General features: G+C 40.5%; 3 protein-coding genes across 6 annotated transcripts; all 3 read left to right on the top strand.

Annotated features, from left to right (window-relative positions):
- Positions 1 to 331: 331 nt before the first annotated feature.
- On the top strand, positions 332 to 2,722 carry gng5 (guanine nucleotide binding protein (G protein), gamma 5). Its single transcript, XM_005912516.2, has 3 exons — positions 332 to 510; positions 1,683 to 1,825; positions 2,172 to 2,722. The coding sequence occupies exons 1-2, from the start codon at positions 430 to 432 to the stop codon at positions 1,806 to 1,808; spliced, it is 207 nt and encodes a 68-aa protein (XP_005912578.1). The 5' UTR covers positions 332 to 429; the 3' UTR covers positions 1,809 to 1,825; positions 2,172 to 2,722.
- Positions 2,723 to 4,794: 2,072 nt separating this feature from the next.
- gpt (glutamic--pyruvic transaminase) lies at positions 4,795 to 21,556 on the top strand. Of its 4 annotated transcripts, XM_005912519.3 has the most exons (13): positions 4,795 to 4,980; positions 8,206 to 8,289; positions 9,422 to 9,608; positions 13,672 to 13,761; positions 13,940 to 14,048; positions 14,197 to 14,330; positions 15,394 to 15,637; positions 17,127 to 17,206; positions 17,295 to 17,431; positions 17,645 to 17,819; positions 19,155 to 19,310; positions 20,451 to 20,563; positions 20,886 to 21,556. In XM_005912519.3, exons 3-13 carry the CDS (start codon positions 9,471 to 9,473, stop codon positions 20,974 to 20,976), a joined length of 1,467 nt encoding a protein of 488 aa, XP_005912581.1. In that variant the 5' UTR covers positions 4,795 to 4,980; positions 8,206 to 8,289; positions 9,422 to 9,470; the 3' UTR covers positions 20,977 to 21,556. The 4 variants fall into 4 exon arrangements, with proteins under 4 accessions (XP_005912581.1, XP_005912580.1, XP_005912579.1 ...); XM_005912518.3 differs by lacking the exon at positions 8,206 to 8,289; XM_005912517.3 differs by lacking the exons at positions 4,795 to 4,980; positions 8,206 to 8,289 and having other exon boundaries at positions 8,306 to 9,608.
- Positions 4,987 to 6,869, top strand: fuz (fuzzy planar cell polarity protein). The gene has a single exon (XM_005912521.2). It carries the CDS (start codon positions 5,292 to 5,294, stop codon positions 6,588 to 6,590), a length of 1,299 nt encoding a protein of 432 aa, XP_005912583.1. The 5' UTR covers positions 4,987 to 5,291; the 3' UTR covers positions 6,591 to 6,869.
- Positions 21,557 to 22,103: the final 547 nt, after the last annotated feature.

Below are 22,103 nucleotides of genomic sequence, written 5' to 3'. Positions count from 1 at the left end.
TTTAAGTCTGCCATAGCTCATTTCTTTACTGACAATTCAGATTTTAAGATGTTTCAAGGAAGGGTACCAAGCAATGATAAGAGTGTGTTGTAGCCAGAAATTCTTTTCTACCTGTTGATTGTACTGAAATTACCTTTTGTGTTTACATAATCTATAAGTATAAATTATGACTTGAAGTATGTATTGCATTAACATTAGATCGATTAGATCTGCTCTCAAGAAGTAATAACAATAAAGATGTTTTTTAATATAATGAAATAAGTTTCCCTTTCATTTGTCGCCCCCTGGTGGATTGAATCGGGAGTTGCAATTAAGTGTGAACAACCGGAATCCGGATATCGTCATCTTTGCTTTTGTCTCAGCAGCAACCAGCGTAGACGTGTTTCCCTACGCCCAGCGTTTTATTTCAATCACAGAAAAGGCATAAAAATGTCGGGTTCATCCAACCTGGTGACCATGAAAAAGGTGGTACAGCAGCTTCGTTTTGAGGCGAGCATAAACAGAGTTAAGGTAAGTAAAAGTGACTTTTTTTTTTCCTGACAATTAATGGAAAAATCTGCGAACAGCGCTAGCTGTTGCTGGATGCTAGCACCGTGATGCTAATTCGGCCGAGAGTATCTGTGAAGCAGGGCGTTGTTTGTACCGAGGGGGAAGTGTTGAAGTTTCGCGCTGCTTGTAATCATAAAACAACGCCCGAGCAACATAAGATGACGACAAGATAGCTGTAGTTAGTTACGAATTTAACGAAGCGATTTAAGATCAAATGTTAAAACTCTAGCTTCGCAATACCCCCCCCCCCCCCCAAGTGTAGCTAATGTTTTTACTTGACAAAATAATTATTCAAAGTAAGGTATTAGATGGCAAATTTCTTAAACTTACAGACCAGGGAAACGCCATGTATGAGACGGATGTATTATTTTGTTTTAATTTTTGTAAACTAAGTGTAGTGGGCATTCCTTTTTGAATTCACATTTTATGTTACTAATTATGTTACAAGATTTGAATAGGTAACTTGACATAAGCACATGATTGATGAATAATGAGAATCATCGTTTTTATTAGCTACTTCTGCAAATTCAAACACTGAACGTTTTTTTCCAAATACTGTCTATAACGACATTCAAACAACCTAAAAGACTGGATTCAGTCATGGTTGGAGAAGATGTGCCTTGTTTACAGTTCCATGTAAATGAAGAGCGTCTATTTTAAAAGAATTCTTGCATTTCCAGTTGTACCGCAAGCAAAATTGGATACCAAGGCTTCATCTCTGATATTGGTCGGGCTTAAAAAGTGCATTCTACAGTTTCCTTCAGTTGTGCAGTGGAGTATTATTAGCCCTGTTCAGGTCTGCATCTTCAGGGGTGGCTGGTAGAGCAGGTCATCTGCCAATCGGAAGATTGGTGGTTCAGCCCCTAGGTCCTCCAGTCTGTATGGCAAACATTCTTGGGCAAGATGCTAACCCCGATGTTTGATAGAAAGCACTTAAACCTTCCAATAATGGCTGAATGAGCCATGTTATATAAAGCACTTTTACTGCTCAGGTAGAGTAGAAAAGCACTATAGAAGATCCAGTCCATTTTCCATTCTTCCCAGCTACAAAAAGCATCATACAGGTGACTGAGCAGTCATTCAAAAATATTGGGATGCACCTGCTCTAAGTGACTTTTTCTTGTCTTCACCAGGTTTCTCAGGCAGCTGCAGATCTACAACAGTTTTGCATACAGAATGCTCTCCAAGACCCCTTGCTCACCGGTGTGTCATCCAGCACCAACCCTTTCAGGCCGCAGAAGGTCTGCTCCTTCTTGTGAAACCTCTGTGTCCATTGGTAAGCCAGCCACACTTTTGAATATGCACATACATGTTCTGTTGCTACGCTACACATGCCGTCTTTACTGTGTATTCAGATTTCTTTCTTGAATTGAAAAACATCTCAGACTTGACAGTAACATTGACAGTATTTTCTAATAAATTGATCTAACGCTTGTGTGACCTGCAGGTGGATACTAAAAGAGTTGCTTTTTTTTAATACTATGAAACTTTGTTTCAGTTTATACAAATACTGTTGCATTGTAAATCAGTAAAAATAGTCTGAATAAAATCTTCTCATCCTGAGCTGTTTAACCATTTAAAATGATCGTCTTTTCTTTTTTCCCCTTTCTCTTGTTCTGTAGGCCTTCATTTTGATGCTACAGGGAAAAATTGACCTCAGCACTGCTCCTTATGCCAAGCCATTATACTGCCACGGGAAATCTCAAAAGTAGAACTCGATGGATTTAAAACAGGAAGAAGACTGGCTATTTTTAGATAAGGTAGAAGACAGGAGATGGTATTATTTTCCACGGCACAGTGTGATTTTTGACTCAATTATTGTGCCTTTTCTATTCTATTTTAGTCATCACTGTTCTCAACTTTTTTGTATTTAATGAATAAAATATTCTTTACTACTCAAGTTATTGCCATTATCTTTTTCTTGTTTAAAACAAAATCAGAATTCAGCAAATTGATATAGTTCCATATTATTGTCAAATTCAGCTAATATGAGGGAAATTACTTTCATGTAGCCTTAGAGGCAACAGTTATGGAAACAGCTTGTGTATGAATCATTAAATGGACCAAAGAGTTTGGGTCAAAAGATGCTGCATTATACATGAAATTGGTGATGGGTGAAGTACTTTGATCTGTTTCTTGAGCCAAAATTAAAATGGGCACAGTGTAAAATTTATAGCAACTCTATATTTTCATGCTGTTTTTTTATTTATTTTTTGCAGTGTTCTAGGTCATGATCGGGACTCCAAACTGTGATATTTAAATGTGCATACACAGAGTTTATAGTGCATTAAATTTGACAGGATTTGTTTCCTGTATTCAACTTACTGTACCATACCACCTTTATAAATAAAGCACTTTAAAATAAACCAGGGTCCACAAAGTGGTGTACATATACAAATAGCATAAGCAGAAAATAAATCAAAACATGAATAGAGAATTAGGGGAAAAAAACAGTCAACTTCTTAAAAAGTGCTAAAGGCTTCAGCAAATAAATGTTTTCTGAGTTTTAAACTCAGAAAGAGAAGAGGTCTGCTTAACCTGCAAGGCCAGATCATTCCACAACTTTGGAGCCGCTATAGCAAACGCACGGTCACCTCTAAATTTACGCCCAGTTTTGGCACCTTAAGGAGCTGCTGATTGGAGGACCTAAGGGAGCAGGCAGGCTGTAGTAGCTCAGTAGTTCAGGGACTCTGAAATTAGACCCAAGGCGTAGCAGATATAGGGAGAAAAGAAGGCCTCAACCTGAACCCTGTAGGACTCCACATTGAAGAGAAGCAACAGAGGATACAAACTCACCAAGTTTCACAGAGAAAGTTTCCTCTGCCAAATAAGATCTGAACCACTGCAGTGCAGTACCGCTAACACCCACCAACCACTCTAAATGAGAAATAGAAATTTTATGATCCACTGTATGAAAGGCAGCAGTTATATCTAAAAGCACAATAATAACACAGTTACCTGAGTCAACTTAGAGTAATATAGTCAACTACATTTATGATACAGGATGTGGAAGAACTTGAGAGGAAATGTATATTATAGGAATTTTATGGTATGACATACTGTGCAAAAAGTCTGCTGCCATAGCTTGGGATCTGGAAATGGGAAAGGAGACCAGCACTTTATTGAAATGTATGTAAGCACACATGGAAATCCAGTCTGAACAGTATTGAAACATACGTGGAAATATAATCTATAAGCAAAAACGGTTTGTCCACGTCTAAAGGGTTTGAAAGTCAATATTTGGTGTGATGACTCTTCAAAACCTGAACTCTGAGACAAGCTTTCCAGTAATTTCTTTAAGGAGTCTTCAGGAATAGTTCTCCTGGCTTCTTGAATGACAATCAAAGCTGTTTGGATGTTTGCTGCGTTCTGTTCTGTCAAGTTGTTCCCACACTGATTCAATATTGTTGAGACCTGGGCTCTGGGGAGGTCAATCCACGACTGAAGGTGGCCCACTGGATTTTTCTATCCAACTATGCTTTTACTGTATTGGCAGATCCCTGTCATGATAACAAATTAAGTTGTTACCCATCGGATGGTTTCCATATAGTACTAACATGGTGGAACAAAATCTAACAGTGGCAATGATGGCTGTGCTTCTATTGAGACCATTTCTTCTGTGAACAGTAGGTGGAAAAACTATGAAAGAGGATTAGGGCCACTGGGGAAAAAAAGGACATGTCTCCCCCTCCCAAATTCTGAGATTAAATTCTGGCTTTTTTCTCAGAATTCCAGAAAAGAAAAGGAAAAAGACGTGCCCAATCTTTTTTTCTCCAGTTGCCCTAATCCTCTTCCATAAAAACTGAAGTCCCAGATGCATTGTTTGCAAAAGCGTGTGTGTGTGTGTGTGTGTGTGTGTGTGTGTATATCTATATAATTCCATTGTATTGGGTTAGTAACAGGAGTCCTCTTTATTTTAAAAGTTAATATTATTGAATTACAGCAATTATTGATGATAAAATTGCATCTCATCTTTGATGTAAAACCTGGTTACTATCCCAGGACCACCCCAAACAAAAGCAATACAAAGAAATGACCTTCTCTATTCTCTTTGTACATTTTTATTATATTTATATACAGAAGGACACTCTTTAGTCTGCTCTGTTGATTTGCAGCTTGCATTTGTACAAACGGTACAGCATTTTGTATAACAATGTTCTGGGAAAATGATGAACTGGGCATCTTATCTGCTCGCGACTGTGGGTGAGCAGTTGGTTGAACTCTCGCGAGATGTGAACGTACGGAAATCACACCCGTGTTGAGAGTCGTTCCATGTACGCGGGCACTGAACCCAGGTCGGTCTCCATGTCCATCTCCTTGAGCGGTTACATCAGAGCGGTTAAGTCGTAACTGCAGCTCGACCAGCCGAATGAAACCGCTCTCATCAGTGTGAAGAATGAATCATGGGACAGCGTTACTGTGGAAACGACGGTAACTGCTTTTGTTAACCTGACATATTAACTACAGTTAGCTGACAAAGCTAGCCGGCAGAATATATCCGGGTATAGTAGCTAGATTTGCTGCTTGATAGCTTGTCTCATTGTTCGTGGCCGGTTCAGTGAGCTGGAAGAAAATGGATTACGTGATGCTAACGGCTCACCCTAGCTGATGCAACTTTACTCGGTCATTGTCATTATACAATCAGCTCATTTAAACCCGTTAGTTAGCTGGCTCAGTAATCTCATGCAGCTGAATAGCTAGATTGTTGAGCGTATGTATAACCTTAAATCACTAATGCCACGATGATGCTCCAGGATGGCGCTACACAGCTTCTTTGCCTCACAGCCAGCAGCGGGGTCCCTCTTTTCACAAGAGGAGCCTCCAAACAGCTGCCCTTCTCTGTCATAGGCTCTCTAAATGGTGTTCACATGTTCGGAGGTGGTCAGGGGGTAGTGTTGACCTGCTCTGAGACGCAAGGTGGAGGGAAGGTGGTGTGGAGACTTTTCCAGGACAGTGTGATACTCATCGCTGTGAGTGGAGGTGGAGATGGCGGAGTGGGCAGCAGCAAAGAGGAGGAGGCCCGTCTACAACGCCTCCTGGAGAATGTGTGGGGCTGCATGGTGCTGGTGTTAGGGCTGGATGAGCTGGTTAATGTCCGGAATGTTGAGAGGCTTAAAAGGGAACTCAGGTCCTGCTTCAGTCTTATTGATGAGCTACTGGAGGACAAGCAGGAGGGTATTCTGGGAAACCTTACACATTGTGCTGATTCACTGGTGCCCCCAAATCCTGCTCTTTTTCAGGAGGCAGTGGATGGTTTTGCTCAGGCTGCAGACAGCGAGTTTGGTTGCCTCGTTGTTCATGGGCGAATCGCTACAGCAACTGAAAAGTGGTGGCGCCTCGCACCGCAGGAAGTTGTCCTGCTTTCTGCTTTGATACGCTCACACTCAGCCTCTGGATCTGCTTCTTGTGATTACCCAATTTTCCTTCCTCATGGCAGCCCCACTGTAGCCCACCGTCTTCTCCGCTTCCAGCTGCTGCCCGGAGCAGACGTATGTGTGCTGTGCGGTCCAACCCCATCCCTGCATGGAGCTGAGACTGGGCTGGTGGGTCGTTTCTGGTCTCCTTTGGTCGAGACCCTGAGAGAGTGCCTGGCTGTTGGAGAACGCTGCCTACCAGGGTCTGTATCCGTTCGGCCTGATGTGCTGGCACTTCTTCTCATCAACCGTGAAACACGTCGTGCAGTCTCCTGTGTACGGACTTCCAATTACCATTACGATGATCCATTACTCTCCAGAGCCCGCTGCTGGGAGCTGCTGAAACTCTTTTATATCTTCAGCACCTCACGGTACTTCACCCAGGAAGAGCCTTTATGTGTCTCCACAGAAGAAAAGGCTCAAAGAGGCAACACTGAAGACTTTCCTCTTGGATTCTCCCACCAGCCCCAACAATGTTATCTAGTTACAGAGGAATGCAAAAGCTATGGACTTCAAACACCACAGCACCAGCTGTTTCTGCTCATCTTACCATCTGTGCCCACGTTTGCACTGCGTACACTGGCTACACAGACTCTGTCTGATATAGTAGCAGCCACAGGGTTCTAATTGAATTTGCTGTTTAACACCTTTTTTTTAAAAAATCACAGGTGAATATCTATAACATTAATGTGAATTTACATTTTCTTTACTGATTTACGCAAGCATATTATATGCTCACACACAAATCTCACATCATAAAGATAAGCTACTATTTTTGTAAAGACAGTTATTAACTGTGCACTGGTAAAATCTATGGTAGAAACAATGAAACACTACTCAAGCTCTTACAGTTTCTACTACGCTGCCTCTAATGCTGGCAAAATATAAAAACACATTGAAATGTTACACCAAAGTGCTTTGAGTTTTGTTTTGCATCACTGTTGCACAACTGCCCTGCCTCTCTATAAGCTGGTTATTACGTTAGAGGTCAGCACTGTTACAATGTGTATTAAAATATACTGGAGAATAATGTGAAGATGTTAAACTGGATTTAAAATTGCCTGCTGTTTTTGTATATTTTGTATATACCAACTATATTTTGTCTAAATATAGTTGGTTAATTTCTCTGGGTCTTGATTTCACTGAGTCAGTCATTCACGTGTTTTCTCATGTTGATGGGTCTGCCCACTACTGGCTGAGAGATTCATTGCAAAACTCAATAGCTGTAGAACAAAAAGTACAACGTCTAAACCACTTCCTAAATGAAACTAAATGTTTTCAATATTATTTAAGCAGTCAAAGCTGAGTAATCAAAGTGGTCAAAACTGAACGTTTCCACCTCAGCATTCTTTGAATCAGCTGCTATTTTTGTGCAGTAACTTTAGTGTATTTAATAAAGCCTTGCACCGAGAGTATGAGCGTTTTGAGTTACAAGCCCTCGAAGTACATTTAAGCTGTGTTTTAAAAACTGCAACCAGATCAATTTTATATCCAGCTGTACAACAGAAAGTACAACCTCAAAACCACTTCCTAAATGAAACAAAATGTTGTCAGTAGTATTGAAGTCTGTCAAAGCTAAGTCCTAAAGTTTAAATTAAATTACAGGCCCTCGAAGTATATGTTTGAGGCCCAAATGTTGCAGAGGAGACACAGAAATGTTGAAGTCTGAAAAGTACATGTAATCTTTGTTTTAAAAATTGCAACCAGTCCAATTTTATATCCACTCAAGTCTTGTTTGTGTGCAGAATGTATAGTTTCGGTAGCAAGACTGCACCAGTTTTATTGTCCATTATATAAAGTCACAGAAACAAGGACTAGCTACACTTTTTATTTGAGCTCAAATGTGTGTTTAAGATCATTTCTGTCTTCCAGCATGAAGTAATAATTAGAGTATAAAATGCTGAGAAAATTAAGCATTTCAAAAGCCCATAACCATAAAAATGTTCATAGTATGAGGGTAAAACTTTGCAGGGTTTCATTAAATATGCTTAAGTATTTATGTATTATAACCCAGCTAGTAGCAGGTGTAGAAAATTTTTCACATTTCTAGAAAGCTGTGAGACACAAAACTTACATGCAAGGGGGGGAAAAAGAACATCTTTGCGTTACAAAAAAAAATATTTTACAGGATTTGATGGTGTAATAACAGCTGTGATTACTGATGAAACACACCATTGCTGAATGAGCACTTCTGGTGGTGATGAATAAATGACAGTGTTTTTGCATTTCTCTACAACTGCAGCGATAAATTGAGGAACCCAATTGCACTCTCACGTTTCAGTGTGAAGACTCAGCTTTACTGAAAATCACTGAGGATCAGTAGCATGTAAGTGCTTTCTAGTCCTCGCTTCTCATCAGATGCACTGCACTCCATACTCATTCTGCATTTAGTAGAAGTTGCTGTGAGCCAGGAGACACAATCCTAGACAAAGACCACCCCATTCTGAAGTACCAGTGTTACCAGGCCAGACCTTATTCCTTATGTTTGACCCTTTATCCCAATGGCCTGGAAACACTGCTGAGCATGAGAAACGGTAATGCCTCCTTCTAATCCAGGAACAGTGTACGTTTTGTGCAGATTTTTACATAAACTGCAGCGTGGTTCAGCTTATTCCTGTGGTACAAGGAAATGGAGATTTCTCACATTCTTTTGCATTAATCCACGGGGATTGGGACGTGAGTGAAGTTTAACAAAGCTGCAGTCCACGCAGGAGGGGCTTTGATAACTATTTAGTTCACATAAAGGAGCGCTTCTGTCTCCACCCAGGCCGCGTGGGCATCTCGGGACAAAGAGAAAAGCGCGGTGAAGTTAACAGTCAGAAGCCGATTAGCTTATTTTCCGGCGTGGAGCAGTTTAGCCCGAGTAACCGGAGAACCGTCGCTGATTGACAGCCTCACGGAGCGGCGGGTAACGGAGGAGAGCGGGTGGGATATAGATGGTTACACAAAAAGGGGAGGGGTACGCTCGCTGGCGGCCGTGTTGTTAAATATGCACCGCCTAAGAAAAAAGTCCCAGTGAAAACTTTGTGTAGACACAGTCGTATTTTGTCACCACCCTCAGATTCTGACGCAATATTTTTTTTTGGTCGAAACCTCCTTTTAACTTCAGCGCGTGCTAAAGGTTCGACTGTGCACGCGCGGAGTCGTTTTTAGGATCCCGGCGGTCACTCCTCTTGCTCAACTTTATTTTCACTCCTCTTTCTCCGGTGAAGCAACCGGCGCGGTACAGCTCGCTGTGCCCGCAGAAGTGTTTTCTAAAGTCGCTCGGCTGTTTTGAAAGAGTCTGGTAACATGTCAGCCGCTCGGATGCAGGTGCTCTCCTCCAGAAACGTCCGGCTTTTAAGCCGCGGGCGGAACGAGGTGTTTGCCGGTAGAAGCGGAGCGCAGCGGCCCGGCGGCGACCCCAGGACCCGCTCACTGACTTGTCCCCCTCTGTCATCCTCCTCTTCTCCCGGCAGAGCCCTATCGAGTTTGAGTGCGACGCGGCGTGGACTTCCCAAAGAGAAAATGTCCGAGAATGGGATCATGTCCCGGGCCAAGGTGCTGACCATCGACACCATGAACCCCACGGTGAAGAAGGTGGAGTACGCCGTGCGGGGACCCATCGTACAGCGCGCCGTGGAGCTAGAGAGGGAGCTCTCAGAGGTTTGTACAAGGGCGCCTAGAGTCCTACTTGAACACTACTTTGTGTCTCACTAGACAATAAAGACTAACTTCTGATGTGGCCATGTAAGATGAATGTATTGTGTGTGTGTGGGTGTGTGTGTGTTACTTTGAAAGTTATTGCAAAGCTGTGAACCAATCAAATGCCACTCACCTCTCGTGCCCATTTTAATCTCATGGGACTTTAAATGTTACTTTGTTCTCAAGTCCTACATAATGATAGATATGATTCCGTGAAAGAGTTTCAGTGTGTCAACAAGTTAGTGTATGTACTTACTTGGCTTGAATTGCAGATCAGCAGGTTAACTAGTGTTCTAATGTCTACGCACAAACTACTGTTGCCAAATAAAAGTCTTTGTTTACATTTGGTAAACTCCTCTACACGCCCTGTTATCAAAGTCCGTCAGAAGGCTACGTTTTGTCTCTCTGTGATGCACCTGGTTAATTTCTAACTTGTTTTTCAGCTGGTCTTATTGACTCCTTGTTTCTAAACGATGACTGCTTATGTAAAAATACAAACTGACCTCACAGCGAAAGTCCATAGTCTAATCCACAGACGTTTTTCTGCATTCCAGCAAAAACTGTTGTCATTATGGTGAATTGAATTACTAAGAGAGATTTGCTCTCTTCTCCTAAAAATGAACTGTCAGCTCTTATATAACCACATTGAAATTAAGTAAATAATAGAAAAGTTTCTTTGCACTTTATTGGCACCAAATAAGAACCTGTTGCTAATTTCTCACTCTCTCTCTCTGCTCTGCTCAATCCCTTCTTCACAAGCTGTCTATGGTGATGTGGCAACCAGCTGTTAGTGTGCTGAGTGCAGTCTGGTGTGAAAACTGTCCTCTCGTGAGTGGTTTGCTTAGTTAAAGGATGAGTATGCGAGCGGGTTCTCGCTCAGGTCAAATGCACGGTAACATCAGGCAACAGGGTCTCTAATGACGGTGGTAGCCCTTTACCCAGATGGTTCAATTACTCCAAACATATTATGTTCTGTTTACTTTGACTGATGCTCATCCACAGATGAGCACTCTCTCTACATATGGGATTTTCTTCTCAGCTACAACAGTTATATCAGGTGCTAATTGATGTTTAGGTGCTCAAAAAGCAGACACAATTGTAGCTGGATTCAGTTGGTAGAAACACAGTTAAGGTTTAAAGGTACAGGAGAATTTTCACAAGTGAAACAACTTTTTACAGCTGTTGGTAAACTGTAATAAACTTTACTACTAACTAAAACTAGTTCTCTAATTGCATACTGTTGCACAGCCAGAAGGGAGAAATGTGTCTCAGTTAAGCTTACTCTCAGCTTCTCCATTTTTTCTGAAGCACTCACCAAATGATGCCAATTATGCTTGGAATTGTTCGTAGTTATTGCAGCACGCCTTACTCTTTTGTGGACAGCTGCTTGTTCAACAGGTTTGGTCAGTCTTAGATCACTTTGGGAAACGAGTCAGAAAAATATTCTCTCTTTTGTCTGGGCATTAACCTCCTAAGACCCGAACTCTCCCACGGCATGCATTTTTGATTTCTCTTTGATATTTGGGCATATTGGGGCTCAATGAATGTAAAATCAAAGAATTACCAGATTTTTTTTTTTTACCTGATTTTTGTTTCTAAGAAAAATGAGAGCCACATATGAGGATATTCATTTAAAATTTCGGTAGAACAGTAGCAGTATAATGTCCTCGTAAGTGGATATCAGGCCCTTGTAGAGCAACATTGAGTATTTTGGTCTAAATAACCCAAAATGTGATGTCCACACATTTTGGGTCCTAGGAGGTTAAGCATGTACGCGCACACAAGAAGGCACGCTGTGTCCCCTGTTCTGTAAATTTTGTTTGCTTTTTGGATGAGGACCAGTATTGCCTTGTGCCTTCTAGCATATACAAAGTATATGTTGTTCAAAGAGCACAGAAACAAGACAAACTGCAACAACCTACTGTACCAGTATGCATATGCAGTGATAAATATCACACTGTCGTTGTTTAGTTTTAATGAGCGGCTATCTGATAGTGAATGGGGCTGTTTGAATGAGCTGCCAGATATTTTAATTCTGCTGGAGCACTGTTAGCTGAACAAACCAAAGAAACAGACACATAAGAGTGCAAAGTGAATTTTTATAACAGACTTTTTGCTGCAAAATCGAAACTGTTGAAAGCCCCTCAGTAGAAAGAAACACTGCCTCTCCTGCTGGACCTTCAGTATTGTTTTTTTCTCCTGTTTTATAAGTGATGAACAAAAAGCACAGGCCAGGAGCAGAGGTCAGCCTTTTTTTTTCTAAAAGATCAACATCATGAATGGATGCTTCTTTGACCCAGGGGTGTTATGCACACTGTCTAATGTTATTGGCTCAGCCTGAGAGACGCCTCTTGTGTGTGACCAATGGGAGTGAGGGAATCATGTTTCCCAAAATCTGAACTGGACTGGACAAATCAAATGTGTTGTTTGGATTTCTGCAGGGTGTCAGCGTGTAGTTTCACTGGTGGATTTTCTGCACTGTCGCACTGTGTCTTAACATCTGGTGTTAGCAGCATGTGTTTACGTGCATGTTTCTCTGTGTGGTTCACTGTATTGCTGTTTATCCTCCGTCAGAGGTCTCAGCTGGTCAGGAGATTATCTTTCAGACCTTGGAGTATTATATTATTTGCCTGGGAGACCATAAACAAATAGCTCTTATATAGATAATATTCATGGCTAATTATTTCAAACATTTAGCTTACTGTTGCTTCATGTAATCCATGCTGTTTTTATTTTTAAAGGTTGCACAAAAGAGATTGAAAGCTTTTTGTGTAATGTTAGTCTGTTTGTTTCACAAGGTTAATAGAAGTGATGTGATAAGCTGGTTTGCTCAGGTAGAAACTGTGTCTGCACATTTGACCTCCATCAAAGCTGTTCTAGACTCACTAAACTACTTTTCCAAGTGGTCTGCGTCTCCTCCTGAATAAACACAGCTTACACAAATGCTGTGCATGCTTATCTGTCTTATCTGGAGTTTATATTTTACTTAAATGACCGGGTTTGTAGAAGCCTTGAGACTTTGTTTTATTAACTGTCTGTAAGAGTTTTGTTTTTTTGCTCCTTTTTTGAGGGGGTGCGGGTCGTTATTTGTTTACATCAGCTTTTGTTGCTTATCAGCCATGCCTTTCTTTGGCTTTGTTGATGTATTACTGAACAAACAAACAACCCCCCCCCCCCCCCCCCCCAACTTCCATCCAGAAAACTTGCTAACTGGAAAAAAATTAGAAAGAATTTGCATTTTTCTATAAAGCTGCTAAAACGTTCCCCAGTGTTTTTGGTCTTGATAATATCTGGGACATGACATTCAGTAAAGCAAACTAGGGATGCACAAATTGTGAATTTCTGGGTCGATTACTATTTTGCAGATAACCAGTGCTGATTTGACATTTAGAACAGCCAATAAATGTAAAAAGCGAAGAAAAAAACACAATGTTCAACCATGAGTGTTGATGTTGCATATTTGACACTGTAGCTTCCCTGTTGTGGTGGAGGGAGGAGTCAGCTGATATACTGAAATATCAGATTTCTAACTCTCCACATATCATATCGGTCCTTAAAAATCGTCAGTCAGACTCTCGTACCTTTAATGTTTTCTGTTTTCTTCTTTTCTATTTTAGTTCTTTCTCTGACTGTCTTTCCACATTTAGCTAGCAGTAAACTGATATGACTCAGCAGATACAAATTAAAGTCACTGCCATGTGTAAATATCATACTATTTGTTGATAGGTGATTATCAATCATATCAGTGTCTGCCAACATGTTAATGGATCCCTAAAGCAACTTTTTAATTTTTCTGCATAACTTGCAGCTGCATAAAGTCTCATGTCCAGTAAACCAGTGTGGGGTCCGTGTGTATGGAACAGTTATGTATGTGTTTAAAAGAGTGCAGGCATAGTGTTAAGGTTATTTAGGTGCAGCTGATGCTCTTTGTCTATTTTTAAAAGCTTTTTGATGTATCAAAGTAGTTGTTGTTGTGTACAAAATGTATAGTTAAACTGCTGCTAATTGTGTTTATGTTTGACAGGGAATGAAGAAGCCCTTTGCAGAGGTCATTAAGGCCAACATTGGTGACGCGCATGCTATGGGCCAGCAGCCAATCACTTTCTTCCGACAGGTCTGCTCCTAAACCCTTCCCTTTACTTCTATCTAAATATAACAACTCTTTTCATGTTTGTTAATGTACTTCACACTAACGCTGACTCTTCAAATACGTCATTGTCAGTGTGCCCGTTTTATGTAGTAATGCATGCAGATAATACACCCTTATGCTTACTCAATCTTGTTGTTTAAAGGTCCTGGCGCTCTGCTCCTACCCTGAACTGCTGAGTGACAGCACATTCCCAGAGGATGCTAAAAGTAGAGCATGCCGCATTCTGCAGTCTTGTGGCGGGAACAGTATGGGTGTGTATGAGGTCTAGGTTTTTTTTTGTTAGTAATTATCACCCTTAGTCCTTTCATACACCTACTGAGTGATATATAGCCACTGCGGTGATTCTAGAGCTTGTGTTACTATAGCAGCTTGCATCGTCTCCATATGAATCTCCTTCAGGTTCCTACAGTGCCAGTCAAGGCATAGACTCTGTGCGTCAGGACGTGGCCCGTTACATTGAACGACGGGATGGCGGTGTGGCCTGTGACCCAGATAACATTTATCTCACCACAGGAGCCAGCGACGGCATTGTGGTACTGTGATTTATGTCTCCATTTTAGTTTTAATTATGCACATTTGTCTTGTAGCAACAGTGAAGGAAGTAGCTCGATTTTGATTTTGAACACTGAACTACAAAAACAGGCTTGTGAAATTAAAGCCTCAGCAGTGAGCCTGCTTTTAAAGGATGCACTGTACATGCAACAATTAGCAGGGAAATAAATACGTGTGAGAACAAATCTATTGAATGTCAGCCAATCAAAGAAAGGCTGAAACTGGATCACTGATGCATGAACATTTTGGCTAGCTAGATGGGTATTACCTTCTCATGACCCCTTTCATGGGTTGTCTGGGCTGTTTAACGGTTTTGTTCTCCAAGAGAAATGACCTAAAACGATAGCATCTCTATCTGGCAGTAATGTTAGCTGGGTTTTTACTCAAATATAATATTTATTTTTCGTAGAATGCTCACAAAGAACCAATTTCTTGTGCATTTATATATATTTATATGTGCATTTATATATATATTTGTTATATATTGCATTCAGGTTAAGCAAGATGCAGCCAAACTACTACGTAATTCAAAAATCTGATTATATGTACATGCAGATGAGGGCACAAAGTGCTTTTTTAACAGAGCATGAGGTTTTAACATAACATTTTTAAACATCCTAGTTTCTCTTAGAAAGCTTAAATTATTTCTATTTGCACACAATAACTTAATTATTTTTAGAAAACAACATCATAACCCTGCGGGGCCAGTGGGCAACATGCAGATGTAGGTTTGCAAGAATTCGAGAACAAGGTAACATAGGAGTTTGAAATTGATACCATAGAGGTATCTGTAAAAGTTTAAGACTAATTTGAATCTCAGTGACTTCATCGTAAAGGTCAGAGGTCAAGTTTTTTGAAAAACTTGTAAATGCAATAAAGAACAAAGCAACGTAGGATTTTGAAATTGATACCAAAGGTGCATCTACTAGGAGGATGAGAGTTAGCACTGGCAGCCACCAGTATTTAAAAAAAAAAAAGTAATTTTCATAGTGCAGTCAGCATTATAACTGAAGCATCACAAATCTTTTCCGACCTGTTCTTCAGACAATGCTGAAGCTGCTGGTGTGTGGCGAAGGTACAACCCGTACCGGTGTTATGATACCCATACCTCAGTATCCCCTGTATTCAGCTGCACTGGCCGAACTGGGCGCTGTGCAGATCAACTATTTCCTTAATGAGGAAAAGTGCTGGAGCCTGGACATCACTGAGCTGCAGCGTGCTGTAAATGAGGCCAGGCAGTACTGCAACCCCCGAGCCTTATGCATCATCAACCCTGGAAACCCCACAGGTAAGTTCTTATTCCTTCCTATTGCATATGTCAAAGTCAATTAATCAAGTAGTTATTACAGAGAATCATCAGAATTATCATCATTTAATCTATTTATGTTATTAATTTGTGCATCCTTGTTGTTTTAGCATTACATTTGCATCTTTTTTGTTGTATTCATGTATGTGTGTGTGTGTATATATATATATATATGTGTATATATATATATATATATATATTAGGGGTGCAACGATACACAAAATTCACGGTTCGGTTCGATACTTTGGTGTCACGGTTCGATATTTTTTCGATACAAAAAATGTTCATGCCTTTTTAATTTGTCATTTATTAAAATTATAAATATATATTTTAACTCAAAAGTACAGTTTTTAAATTTAATGTTGCTGAAACAACAAAGTAATAAAAAAAATAAATCTATCTGATCGAGAAATCACTCATCTTTGGAAAAGAGAGTTTATTACAGAGAAATGGCTCTTTCCAAAATAAAAGCTATACTATACGCTTCTTCTGGGCTATATTCTCAGCAGCATATTAAACATATCAGGTCCCCATAAGGAGAATCATGTGCTAACGGCTGTCTAAATGACTCGGGTAAAGTTTGTAGCATGCGTGCTTGTTGTTTTTGTCTGCTTCCACTTGTCTTTGCACTAGGATGATGTCGGCGTAAATGTGCAGTCATATTCGTTGTGTTCCCACTAGTGCTGTCAGCGTTAATCTGAAATGACGTTAACGCCACAACACGGCAAATCTCCGTTAACGAGCTACCGCGGATCGCCCCGTGCGATGGGGCTGGACGGCGTCAACACGTTAACGAGCTAACTGCGCTAACGACACTAGTTCCCACCCAATGTAATTGAGCATTGCGTGGCACATCCAACATACTGTTTTACTTTTGTCCATGACTCGCTTACCTTCAGGGTCATACGTCACATGAAAACCAAAATATTCCAAACGCCAGATCTGAATGAGGGTGGGGGAGGTTCAATTTGCCATGTTGCAAGGAGAGCTTAACTTCTGTCTCGCTAGCTTGCCCTGCGCTCAGTGAATCTGCGTTCGACTACTCCGCCTAGGCTGCACTGTCGAGCGCAGATCCACTGAGCGCTCAACACAGACAGCATCGTCAGAAGAAAGTTGATAAAATAAATAAAAAATTTTGTATTGTTCGATACATATGCGTACCGAACCGAAAGCACTGTATCGAACGGTTCAATATCGATACGAGTATGTTGCACCCCTAATATATATATACTAATAGACAAGCTAAACACCATAACACACTGATATTAAATTATCCATCCGCCCAATTTCTTCAGCTTATCCAATTCAGAGTTGTGGGGGAGACTGTAGCTGGATTAAATCTTTTCTGCAAGAAAAGACTGTCCTGTCTCCTAACCAGGCCCAACACACATTTCCATGTATTTTGGAAGAGCCACTAGATGGCAGCAAAGCTAAAGTCACTGCCCTATCATGAGCCTCTTCATTTTTACAGGTCAGGTTCAGAGCAGACAGTGCATTGAGGATGTAATTCGATTCGCTGCAAAGGAACGTCTCTTTCTCATGGCTGATGAGGTAATCTCTCTGAATGTCTTAAGACATCTGTCTGATGTATAATCTTCTTCACCTTGTTAATATCTATCCTATTGTCCTCATCTCCCAGGTGTACCAGGATAATGTGTATGCTGAGGGATGCCAGTTCCACTCTTTTAAGAAGGTCCTGTTTGAGATGGGGCCCGAGTACGCAGAAACAGTGGAACTGGCGTCTTTCCACTCAACCTCTAAGTGTTACATGGGAGAGTAAGTTGTTTTTTTTCCCCTCTTATTTGTGCTGGGGATAAAATAGCTATGAAAAAATAGTTATTTGAAGGGGAGGTTTTACAACAATTAGCTCCTATAGCTAATTGAAGCTATATATTGAAGTAAGGCTGCAATATATAGCTTGCGTTTCTCTCTTTCTTTGTGTTTTGTTTTGTGTTTGCTGTAATTCTCACATTATAATCTGCCTTGTAGGTGCGGTTTTCGTGGGGGCTACATGGAAATCATCAACATGGACGATGAAGTGAAGGACCAGCTCACCAAGCTGCTGTCAGTTCGTCTGTGCCCTCCTGTTCCTGGTCAGGCTCTAATGGACCTGGTGGTTAACCCTCCACAGCCTGGGGAACCTTCTTATGGCAGCTTTATCAAGGTACACAGTCTACCATCATGGGCTGTATATAAATAAAATGATGACACTGAAGCTTAAATATCATAAACCTACATTCTTTATCACAGCTAGCAAGCAGTGACCCCTGTGGTTGCATAAAAGCTGTCAATGATCAGTAAACTCTCTTCTAATGATGACTTACAGCCACAGTCACTAGTTTGAAGTCCTTTTGAATACAAACTATTGATTATGGATTTTACTCAACTTGCTGACATACCAGAATACGTTAACCTCTAGACATCCAGCCCATCGAGGGTTAAGCGAGGGTTTCGCTAAAAAGGTAAATTTTCAAAAGACAAACTTCCTGTTAGTGCCATCAGGTAGGGCTGCATGAACACAAAAAATCAGCAGGGTACAGCTTCCACTTTCTTCTACTTCCCTGAGATGTCCATTTCTTATTGTGTTTATTAGGTGCACTTTTTTGGCCAGCTGTAGTGCGATTGCATTGGTGGTTTCAGTGCGCTTCTGTGAGGCGGATGGCGGCGCTGGCATGCTGTACAGCTTCGCTTTTATCAACATCTGAGCTGATGTTGGATGATTGACGTTAGAAACCACTGCACTGCTTTTCTTGGCCTTCATGCATTCATCATTACTGCACTTTGCGGTGTCTTTTCAGGCGGCTGAATAAGTTAGTTGTATTGCTGTTCATTACAGACACACAGCACTCTTTGCAAATGATTTCTTTTTGGAAGTATTTTCAAATAACGGCTAATGATCGGCTTTCAGGGACAAGCCGTTCATCTTCTGCTCTGCCAGACATTTTGTTCTATATCTGTTTTTAACACAGTGTCACTCGTCCAGATTAATCCAGGTAAATTCATGCCTTGCGATGGAGGGAACACCTGTGATTGGCTCATGCAAGCACGCCATCAGGAGCTGATTTATGGACCACTTGATTTTTGTTTGCTTTGCATTTTAAATATCGCTCAGTCATAATCATTTTATTGTTTTGCAGCCCTACCTTCACATATCACTGTAGTTCATCCAGAAGAACACAAACGATGTTTCATGGTTTGCTTATAACAAAGCTTAAAATCAAAAGCTCTTGAGGTCAGCATTATCCTGCCCATGTTGTTTACTTCTGGTCATGTGTGATGTAAATCTAAGCAGTAAACTGTTCAAGTGCACCTCAGAGTCATTTAGCCAGGGATGAAATAAAAACCCTTTGCTGAATTTGAAACTTTTTTTTGGAGCTTACAGCACAGAGGATTGCAACATGCAGATAAAGTAATCCAATCAAGTGAGTCCCAGCATCATAAATGTATATATGTTGGATCTAATGTTGCCCCCGCCCCAATATCTCTTCCCAACATCCAGGAACGCACAGCCACATTAAGTGCCTTAGCAGAAAAGGCCAAACTTACAGAGCAAGTTCTCAACACGGTCCAAGGCATCAGCTGCAACCCTGTGCAGGGTGCTATGTACTCCTTTCCTCGCATAACCATCCCTGAAAAGGCTGTCAAAGAGGCCACGGTCAGTCCTGAACCTTCTTTTATAAATAATTCACCATTTCTGTTTCAGGGTGATGACATTGGTCAGAAGCAACAAAAGAAGAGAGACATTGCAGTTATGCAAGAATTTCTATAGAACATTCTCTCTAATCTCCAATCGCTCATGTTTGCAGTTCTGCTATTATTGTTTTAAAAAGGTCTCTCTGTGACCTTCACGGCCTTAACTGCACTCATGTCACACTACATACAAGCCACATTAGGAATGGCCATTAAATACAACATGCAGACCGGTGGTGGATGTGCAACGTGCCAAAGAAGCTGAGCTCGTTGCCAACGCGCCACCTTGCTGTCTTAGAAGAACAAATGATTTCCAATGGCTCAGGGTTTCAGTTCTGTCCCACGGGCAATTGTTCTGTAGGAATTTCACGGAGAGCGGATGAATCAAAGCACCGAGAATCTGATCAGCGTTAGAGAGGGTAACGTCACATTGACCCACTGACATGTGGTCAGCTCCTGTGACTGACCACAAAGGAGTAGCATTATCCCAAAAACACACACATACCTGCATTATCACAGATCTGCTGTTAATCCTCTTTAACTTGCCTTGTGGCCTGAGATTTTAAAAAAACAACCCAAAAAATATCTTTTTAGAAAACACAACTTTTACTTTGTCCAAAAGTCACAGACAGCGTTTCTTTTTTGTTTTTTTATGTCATATATCTTCTATCAGCTGTTCATTATCAGATAAATTAAAATTCACTAAATAAATTAAAATCATATGGATTTTTTTCCTTTCAAAATTCAAACATGTTTTCTTTTTAGTTGTATTTTGTACCTGAGGGTCACCATAGTGAAGACATTTAAAATATCTTAAACTTCTCATCCACCCTCATGTCATGTTGTACAGCTTAATGTGGTACTTTATTTTATTTTATTGTGGTATTTGTTTTATTGAGCTTTTTCTGTTGTAATTTGTTCCAGTTGAGCTTTTAATTGATTTGTTTTGTTTATTTGAACTGAAAATGCTATTTACTGTTATTTAAGTTAAATTAAGCATATATCCTCACAGTTTTCTGTTATAAGTATAGCTTTTAGTTAAAGAGCCCCATGCCACCAAATTATCAAGATTTGTACATATAATATTTCCTTTCCTCTCTCTCAGGAAATGGGACAGCAGCCAGACATGTTTTATTGCATGAAGATGTTGGAGGAAACGGGAATCTGCCTCGTACCTGGCAGTGGCTTTGGCCAAAAAGATGGGACCTACCATTTCAGGTACACAGCAAATGTGCAACCTACAGTCAGAAAATCAAGATACTCAGTTATTCAGTAGATGCACTTTTATAAAACAACAATCACCTTCATAAATGTTGGTTTTAGTGCAGTCCTGTTGCTTTAGAGTGGCTTTGAACAAGTGGCTCAAAACATTTTTTATGTCATTTTTTAAAAAATATCTTAAATATTATCCCTGTCAGAACCTCTAAATTAATTCTTCTGGGATTCTGGAAGTCCAAAGAACTCTCAGCTGGGCCATCTGCTGTTTTCTACATCACTAGGGTTAATTTGTGTTTTCCTTTTCTTTGCTCCTCTTGCCCAGAATGACCATCTTGCCACCGACCGACAAGCTGAAGATCCTCCTCAATAAAGTCAAAGAGTTCCACCAGAGATTCACCCAGCAATATTCTTAAATTCCCGCATTTTTCCCGCTCCATTCACAAAAGGAGGAGCTGGCCAAACACAACAAAAAGTATCAGCCGACCAGAATTTTATCTGTTAATATTAAGTGCCTTCTCTGCAGTGGCTCTGGTAGTCTCTGTGATGACGCACTCCAACCTCTATAGCTGTCACATTTGGACATTTGCAGAATTTTGTCTTAAGGCGCTGTTTGTGCCAAAAAAAAAAAAAAAAAAAAAAAGAAGAGGTACAAAATTAAATTAAATCAGAGACCTGTGTCCTTTTCTTTTTTTTGGTGCAACATGGCTTAATCTATTATCTGTGTCGTTTTTAAAAGATGTATATACTCCAGGTCTGTAACTTTCATTTTGCTAAATGGCTTGACTCTGCGTCTTGAGTTATAAAGAAGGTGCAACGAAGAATGAAGAAAAGAGTGATGCTGCTTAGAAACTGAGAATGTGCAAAACAAAATGGTTAAAATATTCCACTTCTGTAGGCTTTGCTCAACTGGAAGAATATGCTGAAAAAGCTTCTTTTGCATGATGGTTTGGTAGTAAGTAATTTGGTAGTGTCAAAATAAATGTAATGCTCTGATGTTTTGCCTCATTATTTTGGAGAGTGTGTTTAAAAACAAGAGCCTCCTTTCTCTTTTCCTTTGACCTTGAATTCTATGGCAGCGATCTTATTTCCTTGGTTCAACATGCTTCTGTTGTTCACTGAAGGTGTTTTATGTCACATACCACAAACTGAAAAAGTAGCATTGTCTTTACTTGACATCTGTTCGTCTGAGTCTGGTGACCCTCTTTAACCTCAGTCTTCATCCTTGAGACAAATGATAAAATCAGCACATTGTGTGTAATTTTAGCAGCCTTAGCCTTTCAGTTCAGCTTTATGTATAGAGCACCATTCACAACAACAGTCACCTCAAACTTTATAGCTTCTTCTTTTCTTATAACATTCGACGTTAACGAGAAAACCCCAGCAGTCAGACATTCACCTAAGAGCAAGCACATGGCAACAGTGAGAAGCAAGAACTCCCTTTTAACAGAACTAGACTAAGGGAGGCACAGTCAGTCTAACCAGTTTGGGGGGGGAGCACAGAATATAAACTATTAGAAAGAGAAGACATACTGTTGTCAGC

The sequence above is a fragment of the Haplochromis burtoni genome, unplaced genomic scaffold (assembly GCF_018398535.1).
Source record: "Haplochromis burtoni strain Fernald_Lab_line unplaced genomic scaffold, NCSU_Asbu1 Contig_3, whole genome shotgun sequence".
NCBI classification, from domain to species: Eukaryota; Metazoa; Chordata; class Actinopteri; order Cichliformes; family Cichlidae; genus Haplochromis; species Haplochromis burtoni.
The sequence above is the reverse complement of the archived record's forward strand: the minus strand, read 5'-3'. Positions and strand labels throughout refer to the sequence as shown.